General features: G+C 38.5%; 1 protein-coding gene across 10 annotated transcripts in view; it reads right to left on the bottom strand.

Moving 5' to 3' along the window:
* The window catches only part of usp34 (ubiquitin specific peptidase 34), a 264058-nt gene that overhangs the window by 17556 nt on the left and 234472 nt on the right, over positions 1-12030 (bottom strand). For all 10 annotated transcript variants that reach the window (XR_011355789.1, XM_069931549.1, XM_069931547.1 and 7 more), the window contains 5 exons: positions 11614-11721; positions 9389-9493; positions 9151-9275; positions 8209-8332; positions 1281-1360 (listed from right to left, as the gene is read on the bottom strand). Coding sequence is in view for 9 of the 10 variants with exons in the window: in XM_069931549.1 (XP_069787650.1) it covers positions 1281-1360; positions 8209-8332; positions 9151-9275; positions 9389-9493; positions 11614-11721 (542 nt within the window). In the remaining variant the exon portion in view is untranslated. The remainder of the gene's footprint in view (positions 1-1280; positions 1361-8208; positions 8333-9150; positions 9276-9388; positions 9494-11613; positions 11722-12030) is intronic.

The raw sequence follows: 12030 nt of genomic DNA on the forward strand, positions 1-12030 counted from the left end.
TTCCAATTCTTCCTCTTCTTCTTCGGACTGTAGAACCTCTTCATGATCACTAAAATTAAATTCTTCTTCTATTGCTTCTTCTTGTTGAAGCAGTCCATGTCTTCTTCCTTCTGGCAATGCTCCTGTTTTATGCGGTCTGCGTCGCACAAGCACAGAAATGCTTCTTCTTCCGGGATCTCCAGCCATTGTTGGAAGCAGCCCAATGTTGAACCGTCTTGAGTTGCTTCTAACACGGACTTCTTCCGACGTATCATTGCCCCTGGAATAACTCCCTGATCCATCTTCAAGGTCGGCCTCCCTTCTTTATCTCATTGTTTTTTTTTTGTTGATTTACTTTTGAGCCAGCAGCAGCTTTTCTTTCTCTGTTACTTTAAATATTATTATTTCTTCTTTTCCTTCTAACTTTTTTTAACATGTTTTTAAAAAACTTTTATCGGGAGAGCTAGGTTTATGCCTTCCTAATTGCTTAATGCAAACAAGCCACTGAACCAGAAAACTCTTGACATTCTGAGCACTACCATTTTCTCATCTCTCACCATTTAAAAATATTTTTATTTTATTCCTCCAAAAGTGGATGACCTCACATTTTTCCACATTACATTTCATCTGTCATATCCTTGCCCATTTACTTAACCTGCTTGTATTACTTCGAAGTCTTTGCCCTACACATAGCCTTTGTACCATCAGAAAATTGGGATGAATCATAATTGATTTTCTCATCAATATCACTGATGAAGATTGCAAGTTTACAAAGCCATAACATGTAGAAAATCATCTCTCAGATCTGAAACAACATGGATTTCAAATGGGATTGAACAACTTAAGGAGGAGAGGGAATCATTATTTACCCTCTCCAAATATATTCTTCTTTATTAAATACTTTGTGACATTAACATCAATTGATTAGACATGTAAAGATCTACAATCTACAAATTAAAATAAAAACAGCAAATGCTGAAAATATTCATCAGGTTAACAGCATCTGTGGAACAAGATAAACAGTTAACAATTCAAGTTGAATACCCATTGTCAGACCTATTGAATATTTCCAACATTATCCGTTTTAATTTATTTCCAGCATCTACAGCTTTTTGATTTTAATTTACAATCCAGTATTAAGTTATCCATTAATGATGTCTGAATAAACAATAAAATTAAAATAAGTGATGTTAACAATTGTCACAAGTAAACAGAATGCCAAGTAAGCATCATAGTTGAATTATTCTAGGAAACATACCCACAATTTAGAAAGAAGTTATAGAAATGAAAACTTAAAATACCTGAGATTGGCAAATCTCTGTCCACAGTTTAGGGAATAATGCTAAATGCAGAGGTAAACCTTCATATGCTATTAGAACACCTGCATAACAACAAAATAAACTGCACAGTCACTTTAGGAACATAAAAGTTGAATAAATAAATGATAAACAATATAGCGCTCTCACTTTTGCAAAGTTTAATATTGTGTATGGTCAATATTGATATGTGTAAATAAATGTTTTAATGAAAAGATTTGCAAATAAGTGGCCAGTAATTTCTTATTTTAATTTTGTTTATTTAATTGTGTTCATTATAAATTATTAAAAGCTGTAATATTAACAATCACTAAACCATAGAACAAGAAATGAAACTGAACTTTATACGGATTCAAATAAATAATTATAATTTCAAACTCTTATTTTATAAATTAAAGAATGAACATTGAAAATTAAGATTTAGAAAGCTATACTATTTTAGTCATGAAGAAGTTAAATATTTCAGTCTTCCATGCAATCTGTTGAATTTTTAAGTTTTTTGTTTCTCATTCATCAAGCCTTCAAGTTTGTTTATTCTTTTCTTAAATGACTCGTCTATAACATACTTATCACATTACATTTTCATCAATTGGGAACCCCAAATGTCACAATTTTCTTTCATACAGAAATTAGCAAGTGGACTTTATTCCACTGAAGTCAATTTGTCCCTTCAAATAAAATCATTTAGCAGTGGGAAGGGCTACTTTGAGTTGGAAGTACTACTGGTAGGTCAAAGTACAGATCAGCACTAAGGCAAGGATGATTTTTATTTTTTGTCAAGTCCACAAAGGGCCAGTGATGGCAGTGGTTTGCTCCTCCTGTGAGCTGTGGGAGATCTGGGAGTAGTCTTGTACAAGGACATCATTCCCTGAAATTGGCAACATGGGGTGGCATGGTGGAGAAGGAAGATTTGGCACATTTGTCTTACCAATCAGGTCATTGAGTACAAGAGTTGGGTAGTCTGTAACAACCATAGAAGATATAAAGAAACATTTGCAGTATTGTGTACAATTCTGATCACCAAGCTATGGAAGGATTTCAAGAAGCTCGAAAAGGTGTAGAGAAAATTTGACTGGGTGGCAAGAAGCAGAAGTGTGGTAAGCATGCTGGCATTCAAGTAAGATTAATCGCGAATCGATAGAACATTACTGCACAGTACAGGCCCTTTGCCATATTGTGCCATGTTTAAAAAAGGTAATAGGGAGAATCCTGGGAATTATAGACCAGCAAGTCATATGTCAGTGGTGTGCACACTATTGGAGAAAATTATTAAGAATTGGATTTATGAGCATTTGGAGAAGTATAGTCTATTCAAGAAAGTCAGCATGGCTTTGTGAGGGGAAGATCATGCCTCACGAGCCTAATTGAGTTTTTTGAGGAAGTAACAAGAAATTTATGAAGGTCAGGCAGTAAATGTGGCCTATATGGATTTTAGTAAGACATTTGACAGTGTCCCCATGAGAGATTAATTCAGAAAGTCACGAGGCTTGGGATCCATGGAAGCTTGGGTGTGGATTAAAAATGGGCTTGCATAAAAGCAAAGAGTAGTAGCGGATGGAAAGCATTCTGCCTGGAGATCAGTGACTAGTGGAGTTCCACAGGGAGCTGTTCAGGGACCCCTTTTCTTTGTAATTTTTATAAATGACCTAGATGAAAAAAGCAGAAGGATGGATCAGTAGTTTGCTGACGATACACGGTTGGAGGAATTATGGATAGTGTTGGCAGTTCTCATAGGCTACAAAAGGATATAGATAGGATACAGAGCTGGGCGGAAAAGTGGCAGATTGAGTTTAATTAGGATGTGATGCATATTGGAAGATCAAACCTGAAGGTCATGTACAGGGTTAATGGTTGGATACTTAACCATGTGGAGGAACAGATGGACGTTAGAGCCCAAATCCATAAATCTTTCAATGATTGATAGGATAGTTAAGAAGGCCGATGGGATGCTGGGATTCATTATTATGGGGAATGAATTCAAGAGTCGAGAGCTCATGTTACATCGCTACAAACCTCTAGTGAAACCGCTATAGTACTGTGCTCAGTTTTGACCATCTCATTAAAGGAAGGATGTGGAAGGTATGGAGAGGGTACAGATGAGATTTACCAGGATGTTGTCTGGATTGAAAAATAAGTCTTATGAGGCAACGTTAGCAGAGCGCAGACTTTTCTCTTTGGAGCAAAGATGGCTGAGAGGAGACTTAATAGAGATCTACAAGATTATGAGAGGTATAGATAAGCTGGACAACCAGTGCCTTTTTCTCAGGGCAGGAATATAAAACACCAGAGGACATTTGTACAAAGTGAAGAGAAGAAAGTTTAGGTAGACATCAGGGGTAGGTAGGTTTGTTTTTAAATACACACAGAGAGTTATGAGTGCCTGGACTACCTTGCTGGAGTAGTGGTGGAGGCTGAAATATTTGGAACATTGAAGACTATTAGACAGGCACAAGGATGAAATAAAAATAGAGGGATACGAGGTAGGAAGGGTTTAGTATTTTTTTGGGGAGGAATATATGGGTCTGCACACATCTAGGGCCAAAGTGCCTATAGTGTGCTGTCAGGTTCTGGCAGCTCCCTTATGGCCAAGTAGAATGCAAGGATCATAGCCAATGCCACAGCTATCTCTTCCCTTCCTTTCCACATCAACTTGGGGAATATCGTGTCCAGCCCCGGGAACCTATTAATGTTTTTAAGAAGATCCAGCACTTCCTCTTTCCTTATCTGAACATCGTCCAGCACACAAGCCTGTTCTAATCTGACCTCACCTTGATCAAGGTCCTTTTCTCTGATGAATACTGAAGCAAAGTATTCATTTCGACCTCCACAACCTTCTCCGCCCCCAGGCACATGCATTATCCTTAAGCAGCCCTACCTTCATTCTTGTCTTCCTTCTGTTCTTCACATGCGCGTAGAATGCATTGGGGTTCTCCTTAATGCAACTTGCCATGGTCTTTTCACGCCCCCTTTGAGCTCTTCCAAGTCATTTCTTAAGTTCCTTATGGCAACCATATATTCTCACGAGCCCTTCCCGTTTCCTAAATCTGATGTAAGCTTCCTTCTTCCTCTTAACTAGCTGTTTCACCATTTTTTCAACCATGGTTCCCTTTTCCTGTCTCAGTGGGACAAACCTATCCTGAATCTTACACAAGTGGTGTCTCAACATCCTTCACATTACTTCAGTGGTTTTTTTTCTCCCATGAACATCTGCTCCCAATTTACTCTCCCAAGTTCCTGCCTCATCCCATCATAATCAGCCCTTCCCCAATTAAACACGTTCCCATTTTCACTGCTTTTATCCTTGGCCATAGCTAAGCTAAAGCCCAGGCATTTGTGGTCACTATCACTGAAGTGCTCCCCCACGAGACATCTGTCACCTGACCAAGTTCATTACACAGTCCTAGATCCAGCATGGCCACTCCTCTGGTTGGATGGCCCACACACTATGTCAGGAGGTGCTTTTCAATATTAGGGAAGTTGAAGGACCCATAACCACCACCCTGCAATTTCTGCACCATTCTAAAATCTGCCTATTCATCCATTCCTCAGTGCCTGCAGGGCTATTTGAGGGCCAATAGATTACTCCCAGTACAACGATTGCTCCCTTCCTAATTCTGATTTCCACCTACACTGACCCCACACACTTCCACTACAGCAGTGGTTCTCAACCTTTTTCTTTCCACTCACATACCATTTTAAGTATTCCCTATGCTATACGTATGTAGGTGGAAAGAAAAAGGTTGAAAGCCACTGTTTTAATCGTACCTAATTGACTCGTTATATGCACAGTTTCATACTCCAAAGGAAAAGGGCCAATGACAATTTTTCTCAAGCAAAATATTTCAGTAACAATTGGGCCTAGAGCAGTGATTCTCAACCTTCCCTTCCCACTCACAAACCACTTTAAGCAACCTCTTACCAATCACAGAGCACCGATGGCATAGGGATTACTTAAAAGTGGTATGTGAGTGGAAAGAAAGGTTGAGAACCACTGCTCTACAGCATCTTCCATTCCTTCAGTTGTGATATTATCCCTGACCAGTGATGCTACTCCCCCCTCTCTTACCTCGTATTTCTTTTAAAACACCTAAACTTAGGCTCATACTCCTGATGATTTTACTTGCAAATATACAAACTTTGAAAAATAAACTGGATTACCTGCGGCTGCATCTAAACCGAAGGGAAATTAAGGACTGCTGCATTCTGCTAATTTCAGAAACATGACTCCAGGACTCCACTCCTGATTCGGCTATCCAGCTATATGGCCTAATCTCCTTTTGGGCAGAGAGAAATGCTGCTGCTTCTGGTAAGATTTGAGGAGGGGTGGAGGAGGAGGTGGTTTGTGCATCTAAATCAAGAAAGACTGTATACAAATGTCTCTGTAGTAAAGGCTCACTGCTCACCAGAGATAGAACTCTTAATGGTGAAGTGCAGGCCCTTCCACATACCCAGAAAATTGAGACCTCTCTAATCACAGCAATCTTTATTCCTCCTCCTGCAAATGATGGGGAGACACTGAAAGAGCTTTATAGGGCCATCTGTGACTTCAGTGTTCAACATGATCATATCTCAGAGGCTGGTGAATAAACTTTCTCGGTGGGACTCAACATCACTCTCTGCAACTGGATCTTGGACTTCTTGATGTAAAGACCACAGCCTGTACAGGTAGGCAGCAAAACCTCAAGCCCCATCACACTGAGCACAGGCCCACATCAGGGCTGCATATTCAGCCCACTACTGTTCAGGTTGCTAACTCATGACTGGTTTAGCTCCAACAGAATCATCAAATTTGTGGATGATACAACAGTAGTTGGCTTCATCTGTTACAATGATGAGTTGCATTACAGAGAAAAGGCTGAAAGGTTTGTAAAATGGTAGAAGATCAACAACCTGAATCTCAATATGGACAAGACAAAGGAGACTATTGTGGACTTCAGGAGAACTACGGTCAACCATTTTCTACTACATATCAATGGTTCCTTTGTGGAAGGAGCGGAGAGCATGAAGTTCCTTGATGTGCATATAATGGACGACCTGTCCTTGATCCACTCCTCCTCATAAGTCCGGAAAGCACAGTAGCGCCAACACTTCCAAAGGAGGCTGAGAGGGCAAGGCTACCGACCTCCATCTTGACAAACTATTATAGGAGCAAATTTGAGTGAATTTTGTCTGGCTGCATCATTGTGTGGTATGGCAGTTACAAAGCATCAGACTGGAAGTCTATACAATGGATCATTTAAATAGCCAAAAGGATCATTGAGGTCTCCATTTTCTCAAGATGACATTTACTGAGAGCACTGTCTAAAGAGCACTTAAGGAATGATCAATTCCATCCAGCACACAGTATCTTCATCCCACAACCATCAAAAAGGTTTAGGGCTGCCAAATTGGGGAATAGCATCTCCCCATAGGTGGCGGGACTATTAAACAGTATTCGGTAACTGTGATATTTATCATTCCAAATATTTATTTTGATTATTTATGTGAACTTTGTGTACTGTGCATTTGGTGGTTTTGTGCTTTCACCATGGTCTGGAGATTCGCTCTTTCGTTGGGTTGTATCTGTACAATCAAATGATAATAAACTTAAACTTGAATGATAAGGATACACTTTCCCTAGAACGTAGGAGACTGAGAGATGACTTATGGCATATAAAAAACACAAGGGGCACAAATACAATGGTCAATAATTTTCCCAAGTAGGGGTGTCTAAACCTCGAGAGCATGGATTTAAGGTGAGATGGAACCTTTTAAATGGAGCTGAAAAGCAAACATTTTCACACAGAGGTTGGTAGGTATGTGGAATAAGCTGCCAGAGGAAGAATGGGCACAATTACAAAATTTTACAGAAATTTAGACAGATACCTGGATAGATAGGGTTTAGAGGGATTTTGGTCAAACGCAGGCAAATAGATCCAATATACAGGTAGACAACTTGGCAGGCATGGGCAAGTTGGGCCAAAGGGTCTATTTTTGTGCTAAATACCCCTGACTTTAAAGCATATCAGTCAACTTTTGTTGATTTGCTTCCTGAGCCAATTCTAAGGAATATCACGAAACAAGACCCTCACAACCTCATTCCTGATCTCTCCATGTTTTTTGAAGAATTCTTCTCCGTGAATAATGAGGTAAATGTCGAGAACGACGGAAACATGAAGCAGCAGCAAAAGAGAAACAAAAGGTGAGAAATAGTTAAAAAAACAAATCATCTATCCTTCAAAAGACTGAATTTTCTTTCCATAAGTTACGTTAAAGTTAGGATATTGTGTCTTCTACTTTTATCATTCATATTTGATATTAATTATCCAATGATATCTCCTGCATTGTTCTTTTAAATACCCATGTTATTTTGCATCTTCACCTCCTATTCATTCATCTTCCTTAAAATCTACCTTATTGTTCCTTTCACCTGGCTTCTTATTTTTCATTAGAATCGGCATTGTGATTTAATCACAGGAAAACGCCTTGATTTTTTTCTTCTTGGTTGAATGGACAACATTGGTTCAAGCTGTTATCAAATTCTTGAAGTAACAGTGCAACAGCGAGCTTCAAATTTGAAGTTTACAAAGCAAAACTTCTCAGAGTCACAGAAGCCTGTCCTAAAGGGAACAATTAGTCCTAGATTCCACTCACTATTCAATCTTGCCTGCCCGCTGAAAAAAAAACTGTCCAGATTCAGAGGTGGGCCACAATATCCAAGAATTGTTCAGCAATCAGCCATGAGTGTTGACTAAAGCTTAGGTGCTGGATCCTGAGGCTACATCTCTGTATTGCCCAAATGCCATTTTGACTGTTGTTAATGGACTTTTAACTAATCTTAAATGCCTCCAACTGTCAGATATTTAAAAAAAACTATTCAAATTAATCCTTTAAAATACAAATCATTTTTAAAAAGATAAATTTTTGTCCATACTTAATTTCACTAGGGTCTCTGTAAATTTTTCACAGTTCACTGCTACTCGACATAGGAGATGGATGAACTGATGATATGAAAGGAAGTAATCCACTAGCACACGGTCATAAACATCATCTTTTCCCTGTAAAACAAACTTTTGTAATTAGAATAAACAAGATCTTCAAATTTAAGACTAAAAAGTAAACATTTTTTTTAATGCTTGAATCCTTGAATCACAGCAGAGTGCGATTAAAATAAAATTTGGGAGAATTTTCTACTTTGGCAATGCTTGGGAGATGCAACAATTAAAAGTTAACACTGTAGGCATTACAGTCGATGTATTCAATGCATTTTTGCTCGAAAAAGAAGAAAAAAGTTAATAGCTACAATTTTAACCACTCAAGCACCAATTTCTTTGAAGATTGATAGAACTTCATTGGTACTAGAGGTAAAAGGTATGAGCCATGATATCTTTCTTTCACTGAGCCAAGAGATGGAAGATGTAGGTTGAAAAGAAGTCCAGCATATTTTAACACAAGAAATATTCAGAAAATGTACTTATGCTTAAATTATATGAAAGTAAGAGATATCATTTGGTGATTCTGAACAAAATTATCATGCAAAGACTCATGCTACAAGTGCAACTGTGTGTTGGAGAAGAGAAACCAATAAATAAGATCAAGCTATATATTTTTTATTAGCAAACAGTGAAGATGAACATGAAGCTGTTTCAGGTGGATTTTTTCCACCTGACCTCTTAAGCCAGTAACTGTGCAATATCACTGGATGAAATGCTCACACTACTTAATGGTCAGGAACTTGAAAAGCAGGTGGCAGGTGGCTTTTCACTGAATAACTAAAATACAAAGTGTTTATTTCTCAGATTTGCTTTTAAAAAAAAATTACACACATATACAAGTCTTGTCCTACTTAGAACAGTTCCATGGAGTCTCAACATACCTTGCTAGTTTCCACCATTGTAGGTAAGAGGCACATATTGAGTTCTGGGCGAGGAGGACGGATATTATTCTTTCCGCCCATTAACTTTATGTTCTCTCGACATGGAAAATATGGGCCTAAAGACACTGTAAATTAATTCAGAAAATTGGAAGTGATGCATAACTTTCAAAGGCAATAAAGACAAAAAAGACCTCATTATTTTATTACTGCCGATAAATTAGTTAAAGATTGCACTTACTTGGTATATTACTATGGTGGTAAGTACAGTGATTATGTTGAAGGAAAGGTACCAAAGTGTGAAGGAAATCGTGAGGACTTAGAAGAACAAGTTCTTTTAAAACATCTAGAAAACAATGACAATTTTGTTTAACTTGACAGGAAAGGAATATTTTATTCTTGACCATAAAGTGGTTTTGTGGTTTTTTTTTTAACTGTAATGATTATTTACAGAATAAGTTGATTTGGCGTTGAGAATTTACTTCTGCTTAACTCTGCATAGATGTCTTTTTATGATTGTATAAAATCCTGTGTTTTAATTTCACACACACACACACACACACATTGGAATTCTGTTCATATCTGGTGGCAAGAAATGGCCAACAAAAACAAAATTCATGTTAATAATTCTGAAAATTATAAATTTATGACAGAGTGACATTTTAGTGCACATTGACTGAAAATAGTTATTAAGGCTGCTTTGAATCTCCTTCACTACTGCAGATGAAAATATTTTTGAAAATTTTTTTTTTCCCACTGCAAGTGATAAATTACAATGTAATTGTGTTCCTTTTCTCATGGCTAGCATTAATTTTGCATTCTAAATCAATCCCCTGTCCTGATTACATTGTTTGCCATCAAGCATGTTAGAGAATCCTTTAGAAAATAGAAAGAGCAACTATCATGTCATAATTGCTGAGACTCATCGTTAAATACGATAGAAAATGTTGTTTGGCAGTGCATGAAAATTAAAATTGATTTTTGTCCAATCACCTCAAAAATTGCCAATCCACACTGGTACCACTGGGGCATTCTGCATGATTTGTGTGAAAGCACCAGGTGGACTCATCTCTCAGTACTGCAAGATGTTGGCAACAAAACAATGCCCTATTAGGCAGATTCATTCATTCCCTGCAAGTGAAGGACCTAATACCAATAATATACCTTGATCACACATTTCAGATTTTCTCTTTTCCCTGCATGTCAAATCAATTGAAAGATGAAAATCGAACAAATACGATACGAAAGCTAGATTTATGATATGCAGCAAAATTAGGATGAAATTGAGAAAGTGGAACAAGAAAGTCTGTAGACACTGTGATTGCCATTAATAGACAAGAATGCTGAAAAAAACTCAGCAGGATGTGTCGAGTCAATCAGAGGCAAAAATATATTCACCATTGTGTTCTTCTTTTACTGTTCTATTATCTCTTCTCCACTGAAGAGTGTGAAGTATTTATTTAATATTTCTACCATCTACATGATCCCACCACCATCCCCTTTCTGGCTATGCAAGAACTGCCCTGTCCACGACTTCCTTGTTTACTCATCCCTTCCCACCCATTGTTCCCTTGGCACCTACTCCTGTGTCTGCAGGAAATGCTACACTTGCACTACACCTCCTCCCTCACCACCACTCATGGCCCCAAACAGTCCTTCCCAGTGAAGCAACACTTCACAAGTGAATCTGGAGGAGTCATCTACTGCATCCAGTGCTCCCATTGTGACCTCTTCTACATGAGAGACTGAATGCAGACTGGGAGATAGCTTTGTGCAGCACTTTTGCTCTGTCCATTGTAATAGTGGGGATCTTCCAGTGGCATCTCATTTGAACTCTCCGGCCCATTCCCACGCCAATGTGTCTGTCCATGGTCTCATGCCCTGCCAAATGGAGACCACCCACAAAATGGAAACAATAGCTCATTTTCCATATGGGTACTCTCCAACCAGACTCTCTCTCTCTTTCACTACCCCTCTGCATTCACAGAACTACCCATCCCCTCTCCAGATCAATTCTCAGCTCTTCTCTCTCCTGCCCTCCTATCTACGTTCACCTGTGACCGCTTGCTGTTGACCTATGCTCCTACCCTGCCCCTTCTTCCCTCCCACCCCCACCTGCCTACTTTTTGCTCATACGTTGATGAAGGGGTCAGGCCCAAAACGCTGGTTATATCTTTCTCTCCATGGACACTGAAGGACCTGCTGAGTTTCTCCAGCACTTTTGTGTATTAAATGAAGTTGAAAAGGCTATTTCATATGCAGAATTATTTCCATCACCAGTCAGAAAACTTTTAAACAATTGTTCTGAATTCAAATACTAAAATCACAGAATTATGTCCAATAACTACTCTGTTAATCAAAAAGATAATACACAAGATTAGTTTCAAGATTAGCCCATACAGATGAATGAAAGGTTCCAGGTCTGACATTTAGTTGCAGCTTTAGTATATCCTAAAGGTCTATTACCTATGCAGGCATTTCGAAGTTCTGGAGGGCTATAGGAATTCAATAATGTGAGAAGCTTGTGAGCAAATTCAATTCTTTCCTGCCACTGGATCAAGGCTTGCTTAACATCTGCAAATGCAAGGTTAAAACAATGAATTTGAAACTGAAATTGCTTTATTTGATAGCAAATAAAAAATTTAAATCAATACACTTATTGAAAACAATTAACAATTTAAGGCAACACTAAACATCCCACAATAAAGAAATTCTACCACCAAAAGTAATCATAAATGTTAATACAGCTCAAAACAAAAAGTAAATACGGTTTTGTGGCGGCTCACCACAAGGCAGACGAACCAGCCCCGCTTGTAAGCTACACGGCGGGGCAGCCGGCCAAAATGGCGCCGTGGGGGTGGGGGGTGGGTGTTTCCCTTCCTT

This window comes from Narcine bancroftii, chromosome 4, assembly GCF_036971445.1.
Source record: "Narcine bancroftii isolate sNarBan1 chromosome 4, sNarBan1.hap1, whole genome shotgun sequence".
NCBI lineage: Eukaryota > Metazoa > Chordata > Chondrichthyes > Torpediniformes > Narcinidae > Narcine > Narcine bancroftii.